Genomic DNA, 25,272 nt, shown 5'->3' with positions numbered 1-25,272 from the left:
AACAGTAAGGGCCGTTCATAGCACCTACATCATTCGAAAACCCATCGAATTTTGTTATAGGAGGACTGTTAGGGCTTGCCTTTGTATAGCGCTTTAGTTCAAGAAGGGTTCGCTCGCCTAACTCTCCTCGTTTTCCTCTCTAACGGGATAAAAGTGAACAATTCTTCCTACATCTCCCCTTCCTTCCGAGGGCCAGCCATATTCAACGTATCTTCGCCATGTCAGGTATCGATGTCGAGGCTCTGCTTGAGTCCACAGCCGCTCCCGCCGAGCCCCCTCAGCCAGCTGAAGAGACCCCAGATAAAAGCCACGATGAATCGAGCGGCTCTAGAAGTGAACGTCGCGACCGCGATCGCGATAGAGAGCGCAAGCGACGAGACCGAAGCCGGGAACGCCGCCATGAGAAAGATGCCGATGGAGACGAGGAAATGAAAAGCCCAAAGAGCGATCGCGCAAGTGCTAACGGGAGCCATAGAAGCAGAAAGAGAAGCAGAAGCCGTGATAGCGAAAAACGCCGCTCCCGTCGTGACCGCGACGACCCGTATCGATCGTCGGGCGGGGACTACTATCGCGGGCCTGGCCGGACTACACGTTCCCGCTCTAGATCGCCGTACGACGACAGATACTATAGACCCACCGGCCGCTCCCGTCGGGACGAGCGTGACGAGGATAGACGCTCTAGCAAGCGCGATAGGGATGGCCGTAGAAGAAGTCCCAGTTCTGGCAGGCGCCGCAGCAGGACTCCTGAACCCCAACTTACTGAAGATGAACGCGATAGACGAACCGTTTTTGTGCAGCAGCTTGCCGCCCGCTTGAGAACGAAAGAGCTCATTGCTTTCTTCGAGAAAGTCGGACCGGTCAAAGAAGCTCAGATTGTGAAGGATCGCGTGAGCGGGAGATCGAAAGGGTGAGTTATTTTCCCCGCTATACAATTTGTATTAAAAAAATAAAAATAAAAATAAAAAGAACCTTGCTAATTTTCCATGCAGCGTCGGTTATGTCGAATTCAAGGATGAAGAATCGGTCCCACTTGCCATCCAGCTTACTGGCCAAAAGCTTCTAGGGATTCCTATTATTGCTCAACTAACCGAAGCCGAGAAAAACAGACAGGCCCGCAATCCCGAGGCCAACGCTAGCGGAAACCAAAATTCGATTCCGTTCCACAGGCTGTACGTTGGTAATATCCATTTCAGCATCACTGAAAGCGATTTACAGAAAGTTTTCGAACCATTTGGCGAACTTGATTTTGTCCAGCTACAAAAAGAAGAAGGGGGCCGCAGCAGGGGTTACGGCTTCGTCCAGTATGTATCAACCATTCCCAGCTCTTCCTGCCTTTTTTCTTTTTCTTTGCTTGCTAATAAAAATATCCAGGTTCCGCGATCCAAACCAAGCTCGAGAAGCTTTGGAAAAAATGAATGGATTCGACCTGGCTGGTCGCCCAATTCGGGTTGGTCTTGGTAATGATAAGTTTACCCCTGAATCGACCGCCAATTTATTGCAGCGATTCCAGGGACAAGGTGCCCATCATAACTTCCAGGGTTCGTTATTCTCTGGCCATGGTGGTCGTGGAGCTCAAGCCGGCGGTTCCGGTCACTTTGACCGAGCTGGAGGCAGAGACAATGACAAGGCGGCAGGCGGTGCCAGCGCCCTAGATGACACGGATGTTGCCGGTGTGAACTTCAACAATTATAGCAGAGACGCATTGATGAGGAAACTTGCGAGAACAGATGAACCTGCTGTCGAGCCGACCCCAGACGAAAAACGTAAAGTACCCAAGCCGCAAATAAACGCTAAGCCGCTGCCCGTGAGCGTGAACATGGCAAGCAGATGTGTTCTGCTCAGGAATATGTTTGACCCTGCTGAGTACGATTCCCTCCCGTTACCCAATGCAATCAAATGTGTTGAGTCTATGCTAACTATTCGTTTAGGGAAGAGGGTGAATCCTGGGTCAAAGAGTTGGAAGACGACGTGCGCGCCGAATGCGAAGATAAATACGGCCATGTTGTTCACATTGCACTAGACCCGAATACCCAAGGAGATATATATCTCAAGTTCGACCGAGTCCAGGGCGGCGAGAATGCCATCAAGGGCCTGAACGGACGATTTTTCGGAGGGAGACAGATTAGCGCGCAGCCCGTGGTTGATGCGGTTTACAGCAGCCTCTTTTCCCGTACCAAAGCGATCTGAGTTTAGTCACTTACGGATACTACTAGGTCAAACCTGAAAAAAGAAACAAACATAAATATAATGAGAGGAAGGATGAAAAATGGAGGGTAGGTGTATTTTTCAGAGATAGCCTTGACAAACTTTTGTCTAGGGCCATCGACCTTGTCTTCCCATTTCCCCCCCTCCCCCCCTCCCGAAACGAGCGGGAACCTCACCCTCTCTTACACACATGGCATTCCAGCGATGCTTTCCAATACAGGGCGAGGACATGGTCTCCACCAGTGGTATGTGTTGTGTCTTTTCTGCGAGTACATATTATTTGCATTTTTATTGTGACATCTGTGGCATTGATTCAAATAGTCTTTTTTTCTTGTAGAGTGCAAGTAGCTAGAGCATCATTTTCAGCCCTGGGGCGTTGTTACAAATTACCATGTTTCCAAATTGATTTATTTACTATCCACCTTTCTTACTTCCTATCCAGTCCTTCTATCATGTTCTGAAAACCATCCGACATTCCACACAACATCACCTCTTCGAGGTTCCTATATATCAGCGAACATGGCTTTTCTCTCTCCTGATATTGCCCATCACATCGAGTTTATCCTGCCTTTCTCTTAATCGTTCGTCCAGTTCTTCTTCTCCTACCATCTACAGCAAAGGCTATAAGCTATCTCTTCTCATGAACTTGCTTTCTCATTGCATCTTCTTAGCAATAATTATGAAGGTCACTAGGGGATCCGCTTGCACGTTTCTGAATTCCCCTGGCGACTATCTATTTCCCACGCCAACAGTTGCAGATATCATGATATTTACACGCATGCCAGAATACAAACATCCAATGCGGTTGATAACCAGCCAACAATATTTCATCAACCGCATCTTTCTGTTTTCATAACAAACAACACAGATCTGTCAGTCATCTGTGAATCTTCTTTTTCTTTAACACACCATCTCATCTCATCTCTTCTTTGCTTCTTTGATATCTTGCTTGACACTGGTTAAGCAATTGTTAGTTCCACTGTCTTTCCATCACATTTCCTTGACTAGTTCAATTACTGCAAGATACATAACTGTCTTCTTTCTTAGCTGTTCTCCTTTTCACAACAAAGAGTGAGTTCTGTCTTTGATTGTGTGGTCTGAATCAAGAATATCTCCCTCCTTTACAACCTCTGCCCTCGATTGATTTCGTGTCTTCAAGCTATATTTGTATCCTATCCGCGTTTCTTCCGGTGTCAATTCCAGCTATCGACCCCAAGCGGTCATTCTGAACGCTGCTGACGCCCCTAGTCCACTGACAAGCTTGCCCCTTCTCTAGCCAAAACAAGATGATGGGCCCTCCACCCCCTTACATGGCACCCAACGCGTCTGGTGCATACCAGGCGGAGACCTATGATGCCATGAGGTATCACATCGACCGGCTCCAGGGGATGCTCAACGCAGCTGAAATGGATCTTCAGCATACCAGAGGCAAACTGGACGAAGCCCGTGCCGCTGGCCAGCGTGACCGCGACGCGATCCGCAAAATGGAGAACCGAATTGCAGAGCTGGAAGCCATCGTCAACAAGCAGAAGCCGGCCATCGGCGCTCAGAGCAAGACGGTTGCTCCCACCTCCACCAAGCCCAAGCCTCGTGCGCTGTCGTTTAGTTTCACTACTCCGCAGCACCACTTGGCGAATGGCCAGGAGGCAACTCGCGTCTCGCGTTATCGCCACGTCTTCAATAACCCGCCGCCCAAATTTGGGCTTGGGGATCTGCCTACCCCGAACCCTGCAGGGGATAATCAAGCTACTGCAAATGTCGCAGCTGATGCCAGTTCCGCTGCTACGGTTCCCACCATGTCTGCAGTCGACCGTTTGAATGCGTTTGTACCCCCCATTGGGGCCCAGGCTGCTGCCGAGGAGAAACCCGTCCCTCTATCCTCCCTGCCCAGGAACCCACCTGAAGGCATGATGATCATGGAGGAGACCAACCTCAGCGCGATGGACTTTGGGTACAAGTTCCATTCCCTGTTCGAGAAATCCGAAGCCTTCGGCCAGCGGTATATCAACTCGCCAACCGGGTATGCGGACCCCAACAACACGATTGGTTCGGAAACCATGATGCACTTGATGCAGGCTTCGCATCCAGACTCGGTGTCTACTCTTCTGACAGACACAACCACGCGCTTCGTGCTCCTGACCAAGGCGATTAACTTGTATATTACCAGCAAGGTGCTTCGCATATCTGTTGTTAAGGGCTTCGATTCCACTGCCGACTCTGAAATCGGGCAGATGATGACGCTCTTGTATCCTGGTATGTCTGTTCTTCAATGTTTCCTCCCCTCAGATATATAATCTCTCGCCCTCCTCTCCTTCCCCTTCCACTTCCCCTTCTCCTTACCAATATTAAATACTTAAATCATATTCCAGACGCCCCGACAAGTGTCCGCGCCCTCCTCTTCGAAGCCATGCGCCGCCAAGTAAACCGCATCCGCAACAAACCCCTCTTTGCAAGCTTCTACAACAAGCGCAAAAACGAGCACGCAACCACTCTCTTCCGCTTAATCTCCCCGCTTGTCCAGCGCAACCACCCAAACATCTGGACCGACTTCGTCAGCATCATCGAAGAAGCGCACAGCGTCGCCCTGACCATGTTCTCGGGCCCCTACGAGTTCCAGCTCCACTTCGCGGACGTCGGCGACCTGTTCGATGCGCACTCGATGTTTCATCGGGACACGGCGTTGGTTGGGCGCGACCCGCAGACGTTGATGAAGAAGGGCCATCGCGTTAAGCTGAGCGTTACGCCGATGATCTGGTTTCGTAATAATGCTACGCCAGTGAATGAGCCGATGCAGATTGTTAATATGGGGCTTGTTGTGCTTTCGCCCGCGATGGATGCTGCCACTGCTGCAGGTAATGTCTGAGGTTTGGGGTTTCGATTTCGTCGACCGTACCATACGGTACGGCGAGATATTCGAAATGACGATGCGGAGTTTTAGGGGAATGGATGGCAATGGTTGGCGATTTATCCTTGGATCCGGAGCCAGGCTGGACTACCCTCGTTCAATGTGTTCAAGAAGTTGGCCATGTGTTCTAATTTGGTATTCTGGTGCTGTGGGTAGGATTGCTTTTCTTGTCTTCTCTGTGCCGTTGGATGCATCAACCATTTTCCACCTTCCCTTGTCCCGCTTTTTGTTTTTCTTTGAATTTCCAGGCCCCCTTGTGCCAAATCGCAATAATTGTTCTCGTCGTGTATTTTTCAAAATCTGGATTTGACACGGGATATATCTATCCATCTGGGTATCCGATGTTGACGTGCCAATATTTCAGGCTTCCCCATTTGCTTAATGTATCGTCGCTGTGCTCTGTTTCTTTTTAATTCTCTTCTCACGGCCTCGATGTTCAAGTCCAGACCCCTGCACTTGCCCTGTTGAATGCCGTTTCTCTACCACGACTATGCCATGATCTTCACTGCGAAACATCGTCACTTGACTGGTGGCGCAGGTGCTGTACATTACATGTACGCTACACTTGATATCGAGTGGATCGATCAGCTTTGTCGTTAGTAATTTTGTCGTTGCTGTCCAATCACCCTTGTTGTATGATAAGAAATAGGTAAAAATATTAAAAAAAAAAGTTTGTGTTTTAATCCTGGATACTCCGTACAGTGACAAGGAACATCTGTAATTATTTATTGCTCAATCTCACTTCTCCCCCGCCTGAGAGTGGAGATGTTCTGTTCTCCAGCCACAAGCCAAGTATCTCCCCACCGCAACTTGGCCTTGCAGTGACATTGTGTGGCCTAGCAGTGACATGAGCCAAGGTTAACCTGTTCTTGTTTTGTTGGGAGGTTTCTTCTTGGCTTCATTCTAGTTTATTTTGGAATTTTTTGTTTATTTTTGCCCTTCGTTTTGGAGAACACGTATAAATATGTAGTTACGTTACTGTGGCATGTCCTCATAAATATTCTATCTGCAACACGCCTTTTGCCCAAACAAGTAAGTTAACTAGAACCATCACGGAACAAAGCTTAGAGACAAATCAAGTCAACAAAACATTGCAACTTTTTATTTCCTTCCGAGCAAACTAGAAGACACCACCAGTCCATAAACGGAAATCCGGCAAGACACCAACTAGTTATTTCTAATTACTATTATTAATAAATAATACAGAGCCCATAATCCCGCCGCATTTCCTCCTCCTCTATCTCTATCTCTACACCACACCCTCGCCGTCGATGTCGTTGCTCAAATGAACCCCGGTGCAGTAAAGCGTGCAACTGTGCGCGCTTGGACGCTGGCTGACAGCTACAGTACGTTTGAAATGCTAAAATATCCCCTGCATTTCCCCTGCCTCTGTGTGAAAAATATTTTTCCTTTTCACAGACGACAGGCAGCTAGCTCTTTAGAAAGAACCCCTGCTAACCAAACATTGTGCTCAAATTCAGGCTTCATCGCGACTTTCCTACGCCGTCACCATAGCACCAATGTTGAGCCCCAACATCAGCCGCACCCTCAGGCCCAACCTCAACTCCAGCAGCCCCAGCACTCACAATACAACCAGCGCCGACAGCAACATGATGGAGCCTACGACCGCTCCCGCCGCCATTTCCACGACTACTTCGTCACCCACCTCCCATCCTCCTCTCTACACCCGGACTCCCGCGCCTCTCCAGGACCTCATCACAAGCTACCCCGGTCAGCTTCCACACCACACACCGCCAGTGCAGCACGGGGCCCTTCCCCAGCCACCGTGCAGCCACCCATCGGCGTCTCGCGCGAAACAACCGTGGTACGCATCCCGCTGCGTAGCGCGAAGCACCACTTCGGCGTCTGCGCTGCACGGGGGACGCGGCCCACCAATGAAGATACATATCAAGCGGGCGTGATTGATATACCAGCCTTTGCGCGGCGGGCACCACTGTCGTTGACGATTGGGGCACGGTCTGCAGCGGCGGCGGCTGCTAGGGGGGAGAGGGCTGCTGCTGCCGGTGGGGAGAAGGGAGGGGTCCTGGACCAGAACAAGGGGGCGGAGAGTGCGAGTGGAGACCCGCAGGTGTTTTATTTTGGGGTTTTTGATGGACATGGTGGGGCTGAGTGTAGTGAATTTCTGAGGGATTGTCTGCATGAGTATGTGCAGGATGCGGCTGTGGACTTTGAGATGCAGTCGAGTTTGAAGAAGGAGATTGAGACTGGGGAGAGGGTTTTGGGGAAGGGGCCCCGTAGCTCTATTGTAGAGAGGGACGGGAAAATGGAGGGTCATGGTGATGGCTCAGCACATAACAGCAAGGAGAGAGAGACATTACATCTACAAGGTGACCTGCCCATTATCCAGCGGGCTAATAGGCAGAAAATCGGAGAGCTGGAGAAGGAATTGGTATTCAGTTGGAAGAATCTAGTAGGGGGCTATTATCGACGATTTCGCCCACCACACTTCGCCTACTCTGGTGAGCACCACGCATCAAACGCACACAGCGGTGCCACAATCGAAGAACTACTCGAATACGCCTTTTTAAAAGCAGACTTCGATTTCATCTACGCCCAAGCTGCCAAGCAGGACGAGGACGATCTCGTCCAGGCCGAAAAACCTCTCAACGAAGCCGACATCCTCCACCACCCTAGCCGATCCCCATACCCTGTCATCGGTGGACCCACCCGCTTCAAAGGCGGCAGCACAGCCAGCATCGCCATGATCTCCACCCCAAGCCCAACCCCGTTCTGGAATCCGTCCGCCCCATCCTCCCTCGTCGTCTCCCACGTCGGTGACACCCGCATCCTCCTCTGCTCCACCACAACCGGCCTCGCCATCCCGCTCACAACAGACCACCACCCCTCCTCCCCGATCGAAGGAAATCGGCTGCGCCGCTACGCCGCGACGTTCGTCACGGATTCCTTCGGCGAAGAGCGCATGAGCGGGCTCGCCAACACGCGCGCCTTTGGCGACATGCGGTCAAAGCGGATCGGGGTGTCTGCGGAACCTGAGCTGCGGCGCGTGGAGATGGGGCCGGCAGAGTACTCGTTCCTGGTGCTGATGACGGACGGGGTGAGCGGAGCGATGTCTGACCAGGAGGTCGTGGATGTGGTGAAGGAAGCGCGGACGCCAGATGAGGGGGCGAGGGATGTTGTGGCGTTTGCAACCGAGGTGGGGGCTGATGGGGATAATGCGACGTGTCTTGTTATTAGGCTGGGAGGGTGGGAGAGGAGAATTGAGGGAGGTTTGGGGAGTATGGGGACAAGGGAGATGAGGGAGTGGAGGAGGGAGGAGGCGACGGATCCAAGGCTGAGGAGGAGATAGGATCGTTTGGCATTGGATGTAGTCGGTGCATATCATCGAGAGAGGTGCTAGGTGAGGAATTGGAGTTAAGGTCTTAATGTGTTCTACGTTTAATATGTCGTCTTATGCCGTCCATCTTGTGGCTCTTGTTTAGCGATTTTCTCCTTTTTTATTTTTTATTTTTTATTTTTTTTTATTTTTATTTTTATTTTTTAAATTTCTTTGTCTAGGCGTCATAAGACAGGTCAATTGATATCCATGTTACAGGTACCCCACGAGCATAAAAAGGGTTATAATTAGTAAGTAAATAATTGATAATAATATTCAAAATAACTAGACCAGTTAGTTATATAATTGAGATCACGTCCATTAGCTAACTCCCTTTCCACTGGTCCTTTCATTCTTATCCTTAGACATCGACTTACTACGTAAGTTCCCATATCTTGATCCCCCTACCCCACAACCCAGCCCCTAAACAGCCAGCATAAACCCCCCTTTGCATCACGTCTCGTGCGCCGGGTGTAACCCACTTGCCGATTCACGAGTTATTCTCTTCTCTCCCAGTAACGTGGAAGGGAGACAGACGTCCTGTTTTTGATTTCACTCCCAACATCACAATGAGCATCGGATAAGAATCCTTACAGCTGAACGATTGTTGTTGGTAGAGGTGGTAGGTAGACCATGTAGACGCGGAGCTGAATAGCGCGCCTGAAATCCTTCAGCATGAGGCTACGGAACTGAACCAACTGAAGGCCAGCAATATCCATCAATTGATAGTATGAACGTGACGCTTGGCCCATTACTATCAGAATCCCACCGCAAGGAAGTTTGGTGGATCTAGTTCCTGAAGTCCCTCTTTGCTGATTGTAAGTGACGGGAGACATTAAGCATGTAGGAATGGTGATGGATATCCACATTTGTTATTTCAATCATAATAAATTCTCTCCTGCACAATATTCAAACCCGATGACCATCAGCCGTAACTATAGTTCAGTTCCTGTTGTAAATTATTTGCAGCTATTCAATCTATAGGTACGGAGTATTGTAGCATTGCATCAATGTCACGGGACATCCCGATGTCGGAGCGCGGGGTCACTTGAAGGGGCGGCTCTGCTGCACCTATCGGGCCGGTGCCTTTGTTTTCCTCCCAGCTTCATTATCCCGCACTGTCACTGCTCCTTACTCCTTGCTTGATATCTTCTTCTTCTCAATTGATCAATTGCTTTCCCGAAGCGCGCTTATTCCGATTGTTCTAGCTGCCAATTCCTCTTCCAGGTTCTCCCTAGCGCCCTTCAACCGCCCCAGAGGTATTTACACCGTTCACAATGGGGAAATACAACATTGTCGTCTTTGCCGGCGACTATTGTGGTCCGGAGGTAGGTGGAATTGACCCCTTGAGCTCCTCATTATATAAGGAAATGTACTGTGCAGTTGCTAATGATTTGGTTTCTAGGTGACCGCGGAAGCTATCAAGGTCCGTTCGGAAGCACATGCTCTTTTTTTTTAAATAGTTCCCTCAATAGGTTACGAGAACCGATGCTTAGTTTAGGAACATGTCTCCAGTGACGAAGGCTATTTAAAATACTTTACACATATCCTAATATATGTATACTGTTATAGGTTCTCCGCGTCGTTGAGAAGAAGAGAGCCGACATTGAGTTCAATTTCCAGGACCATTTACTTGGAGGGGTCAGTATGGCCCTTCTCCTAGACTGTATCTTCAACAAAGAGCTAATTAAATCTTTTTCATATTGGCATATAGGCCGCCATTGACGTAGCCGGGATAGCCCTCACCGACGAGGCCCTAAATGCCGCCAAAGCTGCAGATGCAGTTATTCTAGGCGCAGTGGGAGGACCAGTACGCCGCACACAATTCCAAAATACCATCTTCGCATGTTAAATATAAAGAAAACGACAAAACGCTAACCCACTTAAATCCAGAAATGGGGCACCGGCGCCGTCCGCCCTGAACAAGGAATCCTCCGCCTCCGCAAAGAAATGGGCACCTTCGGCAACCTGCGACCCTGCAACTTTGCCGCCCCTTCCCTCGTCGATATCTCCCCCTTAAAAGCAGAAGTCTGCCGCAACGTCGACTTCAACATCATCCGTGAGCTGACGGGCGGTATCTACTTTGGCGAACGCCGCGAGGACAACGGTGACGGCTACGCGCTTGATACAGAACCGTATTCGCGCACGGAAATCGAGCGCATCGTCCGTCTCGCGGGCCACTTGGCACTGCAGCACGACCCGCCGCTGCCCGTGTGGAGCTTGGATAAAGCCAACGTGCTCGCGACGAGCAGACTGTGGCGCAAAGTCGTCACGGAGATTATGGACAAGGAGTTCCCGACGGTGAAGTACGGGCACCATCTGATCGACAGCGCGGCGATGTTGATGGTGAAAGACCCGCGAAAGCTGAACGGCATCATCGTCACGAGCAATCTGTTCGGCGACATCATCTCCGACGAAGCGAGCGTCATCCCCGGCTCGCTGGGCCTGTTGCCCAGCGCGAGTCTGAGCGGGATCCCCGATGGGAAGAGCAAGGTTAATGGCATCTATGAACCCATCCACGGCTCCGCGCCGGATATCGCTGGCAAGGGCATCGTGAATCCCGTCGCTGCCATCCTCTCCATGGCAATGATGTTGCAATACTCTCTCAACCGGCCTGCGGAAGCCAAGGCTATCGAGACCGCTGTGAGGAACGTCATTGAGGCTGGTGTGCGGACGGGTGATATTGGAGGGAAAGCAACGACGCAGGAGGTCGGCGATGCGGTTGCTGCGGAGTTGGAGAAGATTTTGTAAGGGTAATTTTTACTTTAGAGCAAGCAAGTACTAGGGGAACAACGACTGGGAAAATTGGTATTTTGGTTTCGGGCACAGGTTTTTTTCTTTCCCTCATGAACAGGGTCATTTGGCGCATGTGTAAATACAAAATAGAGCATAATGAAAAAGGGTAGCATTCAAAGTAACCTAATACAAGATCGGAACTATCATGAACTAGAAGAAGTAATATTTATCATTATTTTCTTATGGATGGGCCCTTTTTTCGTCCAAGTCTACAAATGAGAGAGTTTTTAAAAACAAAGCGAAACCATTGACTGCTTCGAGGGTATTCATAGCTGAGGATGAATGAAACATGAAAAGAAAAAGCAAATGATCAATGCGCCTAAACCACCCTCGACCAAACCTGTAAAACTCCAATTTACGTATAGTTCCACCCTCCCCAATTCGCCAAGCAATGCATAGAAACAAACAGGAACGGGGAATACAATTAATAGATGTACACGCACATTCATGCGCGTTGACACACAACCCCCTCCTACCGAATCTCCATCTCACCCATCCAACCATCCTCATCAAACGCCGGGCCAAACACCTCTTCGTCATTCGCAGCGGCTCCCCCTTGATCCGCCGTTACAGACGAACCAGCCCTAACTTTCCTCGCAGCATCAGCAACCGCACCGCTACCGGTTGCGCCGTGGGGCCTTAGAGACTTACGGCCGCTCTCGCGGCGTGGCCGGGAAAGGCGGCGATCATCACGCGCAAACACCTGGAAGCCGCGCACGTGCGTGTCTTTGCCGTTTTGGTGGTTCTCGCTGATGCGGACTTGGATTACCATGGCTTTGAGGACGTTACCGGATGATGGGTCCGTGTCGGTGACATCGTCATCATCAGCATCCTCCTCCTCCTCCTCGTCGTCGTCGTCGTCGTCTTCATAACTCCTACTCCCGCGCTTGTTGCCATCTGTGCCATGATCGATTATTCCATCGTCACCATGAGTCTCATGTCTTTGCCTAAAATTCGCCAATCCCAGGCCCGCGTACCCCGCCGCTCTCGCTCCCCCTCTCACTCCATAAAAATTCCCACCAGTCCCATTACCTCTCCGCTGATGGCTCCCACTCTTCCGCCGCCCCGTCTTCTCATGCCGTCCTCCCACCCCTTGTAAATCAATATCCACCCACCCCGCAGGCGCCTCCCCCTGCCACGTCGCAAACTCCACAAGATCGTTTCCGCCCATGCCAGCCAGAAATATCATCTTGGTAGGTGTGTAGCTCTCATCGAGTTCGAAGTCAAGGTATACGCGGATGCGGACGATGGCGACGCGTTTGAAAAAGTGTAAGGTGAGGGTGTGCGGTTGGGGCCCGTCGGATTGCCAGAATTGTGAGGGGGACGGGTGGCGGAGGGCTGCGATGCCGCAGCCTGGTTTATGCGTTGATACTGTCCAGGAAGCTAGGGAGGAGATTTCGCGTAGGTTCGCGGGGATGGGGGCTGAAGTGTGCTTTTCTGCGAAGTCTGTTAGAAAGGGCTTTGTTTTGTTTTGTAAACTCAACGGAATAAATAACTAATGTCTAAGAAAATATATATATATTTACCGTCATAATCCTCCTCATCCTCCTCCTGCCCCTCCTGCCCCTCCATCTCTTCCTCACCCTCCTCATCTCCCAACTCCTCCTCATCCTCCTCATCCTCATCACCTTCATCACCTTCATCCCCTTCATCCCCTTCATCACCCTCATCACCTTCATCCTCAATGTCAACATCGATATCATCATCTTCATTATCACTAAACCCCTCCCCGCTCTCCTCTAACTCATCCTCCGCATCTACAAGGTCAGCGTCACCAGCAATGGACAAATTGCGCACACGAGCATGCGCATTATGCGCAGGAAAAGTTTCCGCGCGCGGGCTCCGGGCCGCCCCGCGAACTGGATCCTCGAAGTTGGGATGGCGGTGGTGTGGTCGTCGGTCATTCGCGGGGGTTGAGGCAGACGCTCCGTCTTCGCTCGGGAAAGCGGAGTGGTCGCGGGCGCCCCGTCGAAGGCCGTGGCGGGGCATTAGAGATAAAGATTGTTAGACACGGATTGCGGCTTCATGTGGAAGTTAAATTTTTGTGCATTCCGAAGGAACATCCCCCTTCTCTTTTCTCGAGCTGCGGGGACGGAAAATGTTGTTTTGGTTGCGGAGGATTGGCGCGCGTGTAAATTATCTAGGAAAGGGGTGCCTGACGCCAGATCATGTGAGGGAGCTCAGAACTACCTATAATGGATAAATTCGATTCCGAGAACAACTTTGAACCAGGGAGACACAGGCTTGCTCATGATTATGATATGAAGGCTAACTGTGAAGTAAGATTGACCTAAGAAGAAATAACACGGCGATTGAATTTAACATATAAAAGAAAGCAAAAAGTAAAAAATCAGCAGAGTTATAAAGCTTTCTTTTTACACCTTGACAAAACCTACAAGGAAGAAAAAAAAAATTGAACAATAGAAAGACAATATAAGAAAAATATTAAAGAGAAATGGTAAGGAAAAGAAGAAACTGAGAAGAGAACTGAAAGAGAACTCGGTCAAACATGCTGAAAAACAACAATGCTAGAGAAGATACGAAATAAATAGAAATTTTAAACGTAATGATAATAATTAGAAATAATAGTAAAAAAGGAGTCAAGGTCAAGAAATCAGAATACAAGAAGAAGAGAAAAGTAGAAGAGTAATAATAATAATAATAAATGAACTAAAAAGAATGAGGTGGATCTCGACAGAAAATGAATACATAAGTAAAGCGAATGAGTAATCGAATCGCTGCTTGCAAAAGAATGAGATATTAAGAAATACAAAGAGGGAGAAGGCAAGAAGACAAGCAAGAAGCCAATGAATGGGAAGAATGCGAAAAAGGAATTAAAAAAAGAAGAAATAGAAGGACCACATATCCGCTCATGTCAAGCCAACCTGTTGTTCATCGTTTGTTTCCCTCCTCAATTTTGCATATAGGTCCCCCAACCCTACCCAGAAAATGTACTCCCATTGGGGCAAATGGTTAATGGAAATAGAAACAAGACCATACAAGGGCAATAAAATATAAAATAAAGAAAACAAGAAAGAGAAAATATACAGACCGAACGAAAGGGAAACCAGACTGGCAGCCCACACTCATACTCTCTCCGGTGTGGGTATCGCGTAAGGTCAGAGCGGGAACCAAAACAAAGGAGTGTTTCCCATCCATTCCAAAACGTAATCGACAAGCCCAAGTTCGATTCCATTCGATTGATGAAAAGCAGCAACATAAAACATAACCACTTTTTATCATCACCGCTTCTTAGCTCCGGACGACAATCCCTGCTGCCTCCTCCTCATTAAATCCCCCTCTGCCAACCACCGGCTAGCCTTAACCATCTGCACAACATTGATGAACTGTTTCCCCGCCATGATCGGCGCCGAAATACCCGTGATGACCCATGGCCAGAAGCTGTCCATCTTGTTCGCGCGGGCAAGCTCGAGGGCGCCGGCGCTCCAGGGGCTGGAGAAGAGGCTGGATAGTGGAGCGAGTGCTGGAGAACCTGGTTGCGCGGAGGCGGTGCCGCACCCTACTCCTAGTCCTCCTTCGCCGCCAATGGGTTGCAGTAGGGAAGGGGATAGGGTAGGCGAGGAGAAGGAGAGGAGGTAGAGGCCGATGAAGAAGAGTTCGTTAAAGAGGCAGAAGATGAAGAGGACGGTCTGTTTTGTGGGGCGTACATAAAGCATTAGTTAAATGGGATGGATGATGGATAATAAGATTGTTTGTTGTTGTTGGAGTGTATAGTTCTCACCCTGCTATTATAGTACTGGTACAGGATCCAACTCCTGCTCGAATCGACTTTTTTGTGGCTCTGACCCGAACCACCCATTGTCAACGTTGCATACATATGCATGTAGTGGCTTGCGAGATCGAGGCTGATCAGGCCCTGGAACATAATCGCCCACCGTGGCCATGCAGAGCTCAGGAACACCAGCAGGCAAGCTGTAGTGCATCGATCCGTCACCATATCCAGAACTGCACCGAAGGTGGTGGATTGGTTGAAGTGGCGGGCTGCGACGCCGTCAAGGGCGTCCAGGAGACACGATACGCTGTAGAGGAGAGAGCAAGTTCGCGGGTGCAGGGGCATATAGTAGAGGGAAGCGATTGCGAGGAAAACACGGAAGTAGCCTGGGGTCAAGACAGAGGATAGGACGGGACGCGGGTTAGCATTTGAGGGCGTTAGAGCGTTACAAGACATAACAAGGAAAAAGCAGAGTTAAAACCCACCGATTATATTAGGATAGAAAAGGAATATATTCTCTCTCTGTTCCGCTACCACGGCGGGGGAGCGGGATCGTCTCCGCTTGGAGGTGGAGGAGGTAGAGGACGAGGTGGAATGGGGGGGGGGTGTACTGTTGCTCTTGTGCACAGAACCATTGACGGTGGGCATGGAATCCTCTATCTCATCATGAGGTGACGGTGGCGCTAAACCTGCGCCTGCTGCTGCTGCAGCGGCCTTTTGCCTTCTCGTGCGCATACTCATTTTTGTAAGAAAAAGGCGATCCCTCCTCGAATAGCCTGCCTGAAGCTGTTGTAAAAACGACGAAGACGGGTACTGCGGAGGTGTCGGATCGGAGCTTGGAAGTGGTAACTAGTTAACCGTGAGGACAACTTATTACTTAATAAAGGTGAAGTGGGAACGATCGAGCTATCAAGCAGGTATGGGTTATTATTGCCCGCCAGTCCGGAGCAGAGGGCGGTTGATGGTGGAAATGTAGGCGGTTGGATGCGGGGGATTCGCGGAGGAGGAAGGAATTAAAAAGAGTGTGTTGGAGTGAAAAAGGATGCGGATGGTTTGTTTTGTTATAGTTAGGAGAGGAGGAGAGGAGGAGAGGAGGCGGAGAGTTGATTTTTTAATTTTTAATTTTTTTTTTGGGGGGGGTCCAAACAACAAACAAGACTGCGAAACAAACAGTAATTCTTCGAGATTACTGCGTAGCAAAACGTAGACTGTTGTGTTGGATTAGAATATATAAATTATAAATTATAAATATGGTCATGTACAGTACAATAGAATTAAATACAACCTGACAATGCTCGGCGGGAGGAAAGAAGGAACACCGCAAGGCTGTTTGTTATTTTGTTTATTTCTTTCTGTAGCAATTGATAGATAGAGAGCAATGAAAAACAGGACAAATGGAAATGGCAGCTGGGGCTGGGCTCACTCACTCACTCACTCACTCACTCACTCTGCAATGATGATGGATTATTTTTTTAATTATTATAATTGACTAAATAAGTTAGTTGTCTAAGGGAAATAAAATAGTTGAGAATAGCTGCGGATGAAAAGGAATGTCGAAGGAGAGAAATAAACATCCAGCAAGCTGTAGAAGAAAGGTGGAATAAATAATAAATATTTAAATATTTAAATATTTAATGCGACGTCACTTCGGAGCATTAATGATTAACTAACTAAATAACTAAATAATAGTAACTTATAATAGTTAACTTAAATATTGGGGGAAAAGAAACAAGAAAAAAAAAAAAAGAAGAGACAAAGAAGAAAAGAAAAGGAAAATGAGTCTTCAACAGAGCTAAATAAGGAATTGTTGTATTTGTCTGCCCTTTGAGCAGAATTGTTCTTTTATATTTAAAAGTTGAATAATTAATGGCATAAAATAACTAACTGGGATATATTTTATTCTTTCTTTCTTCTGCGAGTACTTCTTATTTTTTTAATTCTGAAGCTCAATAATAAATTATTAGCTAAATATTTATGATGGCGCCAAGGATTCAGGGGTAAGGATTTGAGGATTGAAGGAATAATGAATATATAAGAAAGTCTGATATCTAACATATCATATCTATCCATCTGGCTGCTTCAATCTCATCCTCATCCTCATCCTCATCCTCTTCCTCTTCCTCTTCCTCTTCTTCTCTTTCTGATCCACTGCTTGCTGACTGTTTTACCAGGAGGATCTTGCTGCCTGCTGCTGCGCCACAAAGGCCCCTTCTGGAACCTTTCGTTAATACGGATTTACAGCGCTTCCTACCGTCGCTACCTCTCCCTTTGGCAATTAATCCCCTGACCGTTTGCCGCCCACAATGCTACGGTGGGAGTTTGGTAAAGATGAGAGCCAAACTGTTGAAGCTGAGTATCCAGGCTGAGCAGCATTTGCCTACTTGTGACGAACCGTCTGGAGGCCTTAATTAAACCCACGAGTTCCATGCAATACCTGACTGAATTAAACGCCTGATATCAGGTTCATCTGCAAGAGGAGTGAGTGTCATTTATGCACCAAAAGCCTGCTCGAGAGATCTAACTGTTCCCGCTGACGGCTCAAAACAGTGTGCACAAACTCAGAAAATAGGCTATCAAAATGTCAAACATACTTCGGGGGTCTGGGTCTGGGTCTCGGACGTTTGGCAGCTCGCAACCAGAGGAGGAGGGAGGGTGTTGGAAAAAATTGCCAATTCAGATCACATAGCTCCTCCCCCTTCTCTCCGGCGCCGCACGAGGTTGAGAATTAAGGAGATGCTCTTAACATTCCATCCACGATGGAATGAGATTTTGCAGTTTGCAGCAAGTTCTTGAAGAGACAGACGATTTTGAGCCAGGAGGTAGGATCTTAACCGCTCATGATGCATACGCACTCCATTTATTAACTACCCTATTTTGCTCGTCAAGTTGCATACATAAAAAAAACTAACTGAAGAACGCAGCTAGAAAACAAGCTGGCTGGGCGAAGAGGTTGTTGACTCCATCCACTCCACGGCCCTTTTGAAGCCGCCCCCAGAAAGAGAAAAAAGACGCGTAGAAGAAATCAATAATAATCAATCACAGTTTTCCAAGAACATAACCAAAAACAAGAATAATAATAATAATAAAAATCCTGAAAGTAAAATGAGATGGATAATAGACAATAATAATACTAAAGAAAAAAAATAGATAAAGCAAATAAATAAAATAAAAAAAAATAAGCACAAACTGTGGGTAATTGCCGTTTTTTTTATCTAGCCATGTGTATGTAAACTACTCCGTACTTCTTTTGAAAAAAAAATAAAGGGAAAAAAAAAAAAATTCAAGAAAGAGAGAAAAAGCAAGGGAATGCTTTTTTGTTTGTCTATGCGACTCCAATTTAAAAAATAAAAATCGCATTTGCAAGTCCAAAAAAAAAGAAGGGAATTTTGTTATGCACCGAGAATTCCCATGATGCATCCCAACTTTTTCTTTGTCAACTTTTCTTCAACATCCCCCTCCCTGTTCATCTTCTTTCTTTCGTTTTCTTTTTCTTTTTTCTTTCGTTCTCGCTCATCATTTTCTTTTGTTTCGCACCCTACTACTTACCTATCTTAAGATGGAAGGAAAAAAAAAAATGAAAATAAGAAAATGAAAAATATATATCAAGCTCACCAAATCTCATCCCCCGTCCCGAAAAAAGTTGCGCGTTCGCAACACTGACTCGAGTGCTTTTGTTTTGTTTTGGTGGAGGCGGCGAGTGCGCATTTTGTGAATGTAAGAGGTGAGGTTCCTTTTTCTTCCACTGAAAAGGAATTGGAATTTGCTTTGTTTTCTTTTTTCTTTTTTTTTCTTTTTTTTTTTTTCCCTTTCCACCCGCCCAGCCATTCAGAGAACTGGGCCCCTTATTTTCAGGCGCGGGGTGTGATGGGAGGGAAAATCGAGTGAACGAGCAACCACCGAATGTTGAGCCTCGAGGATGAGAGAGATGGGATGATTGATGGATGGGGGGACCAACCAAGCAAGGCTGAGAGACCCTGCCACGCACCCGCTTGTGCTGCGCGAAAAAGAGAACAAAAAATAATCCTCGCAACAGTCGCAAACACATACGGAGTACATGGCAAAACAATCAACCCCCCAAAACAGAAAGGAAAAAAAAAAAAAAAAAAAAACCAATTTTCCCCCCCTCTCCCCACCCTCCTCGGGGGCGGCGCGCACGCGCGTTGTTTTTCTACTGCTCACTATCGATGATCCGCGCATCGCCAGACGACGCCTTGGCCTTGGCCTTGCGGTCCTGGCGGCGGAAGTAGACGCGCTTGCCCCACTTCCACGCCTCGACACCGGCAAAGAACAGCGTCGCCTCGATAAAGACAATGCCCCACTCCCACGAGATGCCCTTGTGCTTGAACACGACGGTGTTGATGACGGGGATGTACAGCAGGGGGAAGATGGTGATGAAGCCGGCCATGATGGCCCAGAAGAGGAACTGGTTGCGCCACACGTCGTGCATCCACTGCGTGAAGTATTTCTTGGACTTGGGCTGCATGCGGAAGAAGCTGCGGCGCATGTTGACCATCTCCCACGCGAGGAAGAGCGCGAACCACGTTAGGCAGACAAAGGTGGTGGCGCGGGCGCGGAAGACGGTATCGCACTGGTCGGTGTAGGTGGTGTTGCAGCCGCGTCCGAGGTTGCCGTCGCCGAATCCGTACAGTACAAGCGTGAAGGAGGCAAGGCAGAGGGCAGACATCCCAGAGGCCGTAGGCGAGGATATCAATGATGATTCCCAGGTGAAGATACCTTGTTTCTGTATTGAGATTTTGGGGTGTTAGAAAACTGAACAAAGAGTAGAATTTTTATTTTTATTTTTAGAGAGATTGGTGGGGGTTTTTTTTTTTTTTTTTTTTTTGGGGGGGGGGGGGGGGGAATGGCAACATACGCTTTGAGGTGGACGATCCATGATATCGGGAGCGGCAATTTCCATACCGAGACCCATGTCAGGCATTCCGGACGTGATCATGATAATCCAGAGAATCTCCACGGGTGCCAACGGGAACACGGACTGGTTATCGGCGTCCTTGAACGCCAATCCGATCAACAAGGTACAGGCCTGCGCAATATTCTCGGCCAACAGATGGAGGACGAATTTCTGGATGTTGTCAAAGATACGGCGACCTTCTTCGATGGCGTTGAGGATCGAGGCGAAGTTGTCATCAGTCAGAACGATATCGGAGGCATCCTTGGCAACGTCCGATCCAGACTCGCCCATGGCAATTCCAACATCGGCATGTTTGAGAGACGGCGAGTCGTTGACTCCGTCGCCGGTCATGGCGCAGAAGCGGCCGCGTCGGTGAAGTGCCTGGATCATGCGGACCTTGGTATTTGGTGCGCATCGGGCAATGACCAGTGGGAGAGTGGGCAGCGCGTCAACTTCATCGTCGGTGAGTTTGTCGAATTGGCCAGCCGTCATCACCATGGCGTCAGCAACATCCTTCGCCACATTGCTCAGGTCGCTTGGGATGATGCCAACCTGGGCAGCAATGGCCCGTGCGGTACCAGGGTGATCGCCAGTAACCATATGAACGGAGATACCCGCACGGAAACATTCTTCGATAGCGCCGGCGGTTTCTGGGCGAGGAGGATCGTAGAGGCCGATCAAGCCGCGGAAGGTCAAGTCCTTCTCAACTTCGTCACGGTTGTAATCGCCATCCTCCAGCTGCGATCCCTTGTATTCCCGACCGGCGAGTGCCAAAACACGCAGTCCCTGGGCGGCAATGACTTCCATGTTCTCAAGGATCTCATTAGAATGCTCCTCGGTCAGTGGGATGGGCCCTTCGCCCTGGTTCCACACGACGGTGGTACATGCCTCAAGAACACGTTCAACGGCACCTTTCGTGTAGACCATCTGGCGGCCTTCGTTCCGGTTCTCGAAAATAACAGACATCTTCTTGATGCTAGAATCGAAGGGGAATTCAGCTTTCTGGTGCCATTGGGCATTGTCACCCTTGGTCCACCGGTCCCTGTTCCAGTTGAAGCGAGATGCGAAGACCTGGATAGCGATTTCTGTAGGCTCGCCACGAGCATGCCACATATCCTGGTCATTCTTGTAGACGTGAGCAAGGTTAGCCATGGACGCAATGTCGAGGTATTTGACAAGATCGTCGTTGTCTTTGAGAAGGTCTTCCGGGGAGATGCCTTCAGCCGGTTCGTCGTTGGTAGCTGCTTTCACGGGGGGCGCGGCTTCGAAGCCCATAGCGCCAACGTGCGGGTTGAACGGCTCATTTGAAGTTCCGATAGAATATGTACCGCGGGATGGGATCCATGCCTTCTTGGCCACCATCTTGCCCTGGGTCAACGTTCCAGTCTTGTCCGAGCAAATATTGGTGACGGCACCAAGTGCTTCCAGCGAGTCAAGTTTGCGAACGATGACATGTCTTTCAACCATCCGCTTGGTGCCAACGGCCATAGTAATTGTCAAGACAACAACCAAACAGGCGGGAATCATACTGAGACCAGTTGCGACAGCGTAGATGATAACTTCGTTTTTGCTGCTGAACTCGTTCGCAGCCATGACAATGATAGCGAACAGCACGGCAACGCCGAAAAGAATCAAAGCCAACTTTGAGAGTTTGCGTTGCAGGGGTGTGCCGACGTTGACACCGAGGAATCTACCCACGGCATCCGTGCCGGTCAAAGCCCATGCCTGCAGGTACCAGCGCTTTTTGGTTTCGCCCTCGGGCCCCCGCTTCACAGCACGAACTTTCGAGTCAGTTGCGCGGAGAGCGGCAGCGATGGATCCGATTTCAGTCTTCATGCCGGTCGAGACAACAACACCACGGGCGCGGCCTCGGGTTACGGTTGAAGAGCTGTAAGCAATATTCAGTCGGTCGCCCGGGCCGGTATCTTGCTTGAAGACCTGGTCCGCATCCTTCTGGACGGGAAGGGATTCGCCGGTAAGCAGAGCCTCATCGGTTTCGAAGTTGACGGCTTCCACGAGTCTACAGAAAACAATTAATTCACCAGTCCTGCAGATAATATTTATATTGTGTTTTGGCAAGACTCACCTGATATCCGCAGGGACTGTGTCACCAGTCCTGAGTTCAACCATGTCACCGGGAACGATCTCGAGTGAAGGAATGGTAGAGGTATTCCCCTCTCGCGAGACGTTACCCGTGGGAGAACTCAAGGAACGCAGAGAATCCATGGTCTTCTCAGCAGCGTACTCCTGGAAGAAGCCAACGATGATATTGAGGATGATAACGGCGGCAACGACGCCACCTTCGATCCAAGATTGAATACCAAAACTGACGGCCATAGCCATGATAAGGACCTATTACACCACGACAACATAACACTAGATCAGCCAAACAGAGTTCCATACAGAATAAACAGGGGGTGGGAAAGGGGGAAAGTGGGCCGCTTAACTAGCATCATTGCGTTGGCCACCTGGCTAACGAGAATCTTCACGATGGAGACGCCCTCGCCGCCCTCGAGCTGATTGGGACCATAGGTCTCCAGACGGCGCTTGGCTTCTTCGATAGAGAGGCCATCTTCGGGATCGGTTCCTAGTTCGCGAATAACGGTATCGTAGGAGAGCGAATGGGCCGGGAGAGAGAGGAGGCCCTTCTCCTCGCCGTTGCTCGAGGTTGTGTCGCTGTTGGGAGGGAGTTTCTCTGATTTCTCCATGATGATGGTAGAAAAGAGATTATTTTAAGCAATAGATATTTGCTTTAAATGGTAGTAATATTTGGTTGTAGATTGGATATATGTACGAACAGCGACGATGGAAGAGCGGGCTGGTCTCATTTGGAGAGGAGGAGACCTTGGCCGACAAGACAGAAGAAGCGGAATTCTTGTTTCGTTTATAATTTTTTTCGTTCTTTTCTTGTTCTTTTTCCCTTTTCTTTCTTTCTTTCCTTCCTTCTTTCTTCTCTTTTCTTTTTCTTTTTCTTTCTTTTTTTTTTTTTTTCTTCTTGATTCACGGACAGAGGGGAGAGTTGTCTGAAGCTACACTTAAGGGCTATGGACGGTATGCAAGCATAGAACAAGGGAACAGGAGCTCAGCTAGTCCGGGGGGAAGGGGGATTCCGCAGTCAGTCAGTCAGCCCGCGATTCTCTCTATTGTGCAGATGAATCACCGAGCAAAATGACTGACGGGAGACGGGGAGGAGAAGATAGAGAAGAGGAAAAAAAAAAAAAAGGAAACAGTAGCTGGGCAGGGCGGGCCAGCCGGTTAACTTATATATGACGACGGGTATACGGAGCAGCTTAGGGAGTGTTCGCAGCAATCCCGGCAGTCATCATCATCTCATACCACCGGTGGGACTTGTGGGAGCGGGCAGCAGAGGACTTCTTATTAAAGCGTAGGGAAATCTTGGCCCGGCTTGGCCAGAGGAAATGCGCAAAATAACCAATCCGATAATCCAATCCAGTGAAAAAGAAAAAAAAAATCGCCTCCGTGGGAAACAAAACAGGAATCAGATACTAAAAATATTAATGTAAACTCTCTCGTCATGCCCCCAGCCTCCAGGTGGCTGTACACTGTACAGGAATAACCAGATATTAATCCAGTCGTTATTCTTTTATTTTTTTGCCCACACAGAAAAAAAAAAAGAAGAGAAAAGACACCCCTCTCCTCCTCCTGCCCCTCCTCCCCCTCCCCCTCCTCTAGCTGTTACAAGCTGTAACTCCTCCTCCTCCTCCCAGCGTATTGAGTTTGCTGGTTAGAATAGTTGTTGACCTGTGGGCGAGCGAGCGAGTGATGAGTGTGTCCAGTGTCCTTTGAGTCTTTGACCCACGGTAGCGTGGAGACTTAATCCTGATAACATTTCGAAGCCTTGCCCTTTTCAAACCTAGCAACGGATGGGAGAACCTCATGGTCCATGGATTGCCTGTGCTTTGTTCCTCTCCTCCCCAACCATGACACATGAGCCAGTTTCATCTTCCTAGTAGGTTGTCTCCGCTGTGTGTTTGGTTCCCCTTCTCCCTCTCCCCTCTCTCCCATTCTTCCCCCTCCGTCCCTCCCCCCCACTACCACCACCACGTATAGGCCATTGGCCAACTGTTGCTTGGCCAAGGTTACACTGAGGACCGCATCCCTGGGGAGGAATGCTTGGCGGGGGTCTTAGCGTCCAGGTGGGAAAAAAAACAATTATTTGCCTGTTCTTGTCGTCGGCATTTTCCATTCGTAGGAGAGCGGGAACTCTTCTGTGACCTGTCGTAAGAGGAGGGGGGGAAGGAAGGTTAATAGGTTCGAATAGTTTCTTATTAGAGAGAGAGAGAGAGTGAGAGAGAGATGAAAAGGGAATAGGGAATAGGGAATAGGGAATAATGATAATGATACTATACTGGCGACACCTCCGGACTGGGTTCGGAATGGAATCAATACGCTCGCTGTAACTACATGTATGTAATGTACATGTACATACACGGTAACTTACGTAGTTTGTAGTAACTTATACAAACCTCAACCACCTCAACCTCGGGCGGGTCGGTTCGGTCTGTATCTTCCAGAAGCTTTCTTTCTTTCTCTCCCCTGCTGTAAGTTATTAATTATTATTATGACTGTTTCAGGTACAGATTATATTACCAAAACCATTCCGCAAATGGCAATTATCCGCCTGCGTGCTTCAACTTCAACTCATGAGAATCTCTCCTCCAGAGTGGCATCATATGTATTATTATTATTATTATTATTATTATTATTATTATTCTTGTGATTATGATTATTCCTCCCGACTCTCTCCCTCAGAACCAGCAAATAATGGATGATGTATTCTGTGGCTAGATCTAGCTCTGCACTGCACCTGACGTTTCTCGCCGCGCTCTTGGCAACGGAAACGGATTGTCATTCCCCCCATTATTATCAGCATAAATGCACATTGCGGTGAGCGGCATGGGGGTTGGATAGAGCATGGGGGAATCGGATGGGAAGAGCGAGCACGGAACAGAGTACGGAGTATGGAGTATAGTATGGAGTATGGAGTATAGTAAGTTATGGGGGTTGATTGATCACCAAATTCCCATGCGAAAAATAATACCGTTTGTCGCACTGTTCCTGCGTACAAGCACACCGCATATCTTGTCCATCCACTACTATTATTATTATTATTATTATTATTATTATTATTCAGAACCAAAATAATTGGGGTCCTTCTTTCCGTTGCATTTATGAAACAGCTATACGTTTCCCTGTACTATTGACACCTCCTAGGAGCATTGAATAATGGGGACAGAAGCTATCCATTATTTTTGCTTCTCAATAATAGTATTATTATTATTATTATTATTATTATTATTATTATTATTATGATTAGTACTATTTCCACCCCGCCCCGCCCCATT

The 25,272-nt window shown here is 48.6% G+C and overlaps 7 protein-coding genes across 8 annotated transcripts; 4 read left to right on the top strand and 3 right to left on the bottom strand.

Annotated features, from left to right (window-relative positions):
- Positions 1-218: 218 nt before the first annotated feature.
- Positions 219-2,187, top strand: BDBG_07521 (RNA splicing factor; the record flags this gene model as incomplete). The annotated part of the gene is made up of 4 exons (XM_002622073.2): positions 219-907; positions 990-1,301; positions 1,372-1,863; positions 1,929-2,187. 4 exons carry the CDS (start codon positions 219-221, stop codon positions 2,185-2,187), a joined length of 1,752 nt encoding a protein of 583 aa, XP_002622119.1.
- A 1,304-nt stretch (positions 2,188-3,491) lies between these two features.
- On the top strand, positions 3,492-5,068 carry BDBG_07520 (uncharacterized protein; the record flags this gene model as incomplete). Its single annotated transcript, XM_002622072.1, has 2 exons — positions 3,492-4,458; positions 4,575-5,068. 2 exons carry the CDS (start codon positions 3,492-3,494, stop codon positions 5,066-5,068), a joined length of 1,461 nt encoding a protein of 486 aa, XP_002622118.1.
- Positions 5,069-5,953: 885 nt separating this feature from the next.
- Positions 5,954-8,794, top strand: BDBG_07519 (protein phosphatase 2C). Its single transcript, XM_031723124.1, has 2 exons — positions 5,954-6,456; positions 6,592-8,794. Exons 1-2 carry the CDS (start codon positions 6,396-6,398, stop codon positions 8,436-8,438), a joined length of 1,908 nt encoding a protein of 635 aa, XP_031580223.1. The 5' UTR covers positions 5,954-6,395; the 3' UTR covers positions 8,439-8,794.
- A 752-nt stretch (positions 8,795-9,546) lies between these two features.
- On the top strand, positions 9,547-11,481 carry BDBG_07518 (3-isopropylmalate dehydrogenase A). The gene is made up of 5 exons (XM_002622070.2): positions 9,547-9,793; positions 9,871-9,891; positions 10,038-10,106; positions 10,180-10,275; positions 10,359-11,481. The coding sequence occupies exons 1-5, from the start codon at positions 9,743-9,745 to the stop codon at positions 11,214-11,216; spliced, it is 1,095 nt and encodes a 364-aa protein (XP_002622116.1). The 5' UTR covers positions 9,547-9,742; the 3' UTR covers positions 11,217-11,481.
- A 252-nt stretch (positions 11,482-11,733) lies between these two features.
- BDBG_07517 (anaphase-promoting complex subunit 10) lies at positions 11,734-13,250 on the bottom strand (the record flags this gene model as incomplete). The annotated part of the gene is made up of 2 exons (XM_031723123.1): positions 11,734-12,698; positions 12,788-13,250. The coding sequence occupies 2 exons, from the start codon at positions 13,248-13,250 to the stop codon at positions 11,734-11,736; spliced, it is 1,428 nt and encodes a 475-aa protein (XP_031580222.1).
- Positions 13,251-14,503: 1,253 nt separating this feature from the next.
- Positions 14,504-15,735, bottom strand: BDBG_07516 (CDP-diacylglycerol-inositol 3-phosphatidyltransferase; the record flags this gene model as incomplete). The annotated part of the gene is made up of 3 exons (XM_002622068.2): positions 14,504-14,911; positions 15,004-15,380; positions 15,480-15,735. 3 exons carry the CDS (start codon positions 15,733-15,735, stop codon positions 14,504-14,506), a joined length of 1,041 nt encoding a protein of 346 aa, XP_002622114.1.
- Positions 15,736-16,878: 1,143 nt separating this feature from the next.
- Positions 16,879-24,595, bottom strand: BDBG_07515. 2 transcript variants are annotated; one of them, XM_031723121.1, is made up of 5 exons: positions 24,369-24,595; positions 22,354-24,292; positions 21,993-22,258; positions 19,868-21,926; positions 16,879-19,735 (listed from the first exon to the last, which is right to left on the bottom strand). In XM_031723121.1, exons 2-5 carry the CDS (start codon positions 22,612-22,614, stop codon positions 19,163-19,165), a joined length of 3,159 nt encoding a protein of 1,052 aa, XP_031580220.1. In that variant the 5' UTR covers positions 22,615-24,292; positions 24,369-24,595; the 3' UTR covers positions 16,879-19,162. The 2 variants fall into 2 exon arrangements, with proteins under 2 accessions (XP_031580220.1, XP_031580221.1); XM_031723122.1 differs by having other exon boundaries at positions 17,118-18,529; positions 18,607-19,735; positions 22,354-24,595.
- Between the last annotated feature and the right edge of the window lie 677 nt (positions 24,596-25,272).

The sequence above is a fragment of the Blastomyces gilchristii genome (genome assembly GCF_000003855.2).
Source record: "Blastomyces gilchristii SLH14081 genomic scaffold supercont1.19, whole genome shotgun sequence".
Classification (NCBI taxonomy): Eukaryota; Fungi; Ascomycota; class Eurotiomycetes; order Onygenales; family Ajellomycetaceae; genus Blastomyces; species Blastomyces gilchristii.
This window is presented reverse-complemented; position numbering and strand designations above follow the sequence as displayed.

Bases quoted from the DNA above. Each gene is read 5' to 3' on its own strand.
- BDBG_07519 (XM_031723124.1), top strand. From the start codon at position 6,396: ATGAACCCCGGTGCAGTAAAGCGTGCAACTGTGCGCGCTTGGACGCTG. The intron at 6,457-6,591 runs GTACGTTTGAAA...GCTCAAATTCAG, and splicing joins GACGCTGGCTGACAGCTACA to GCTTCATCGCGACTTTCCTA.
- BDBG_07518 (XM_002622070.2), top strand. From the start codon at position 9,743: ATGGGGAAATACAACATTGTCGTCTTTGCCGGCGACTATTGTGGTCCG. The intron at 9,794-9,870 runs GTAGGTGGAATT...TTTGGTTTCTAG, and splicing joins GCGACTATTGTGGTCCGGAG to GTGACCGCGGAAGCTATCAA. The intron at 10,107-10,179 runs GTCAGTATGGCC...ATTGGCATATAG, and splicing joins AGGACCATTTACTTGGAGGG to GCCGCCATTGACGTAGCCGG.
- BDBG_07515 (XM_031723121.1), bottom strand. From the start codon at position 22,614: ATGGAGAAATCAGAGAAACTCCCTCCCAACAGCGACACAACCTCGAGC. The intron at 22,259-22,353 runs GTTAAGCGGCCC...GTGGTGTAATAG, and splicing joins TGGCCAACGCAATGATGCTA to GTCCTTATCATGGCTATGGC. The intron at 19,736-19,867 runs GTATGTTGCCAT...ATCTCAATACAG, and splicing joins TGGATCGTCCACCTCAAAGC to AAACAAGGTATCTTCACCTG.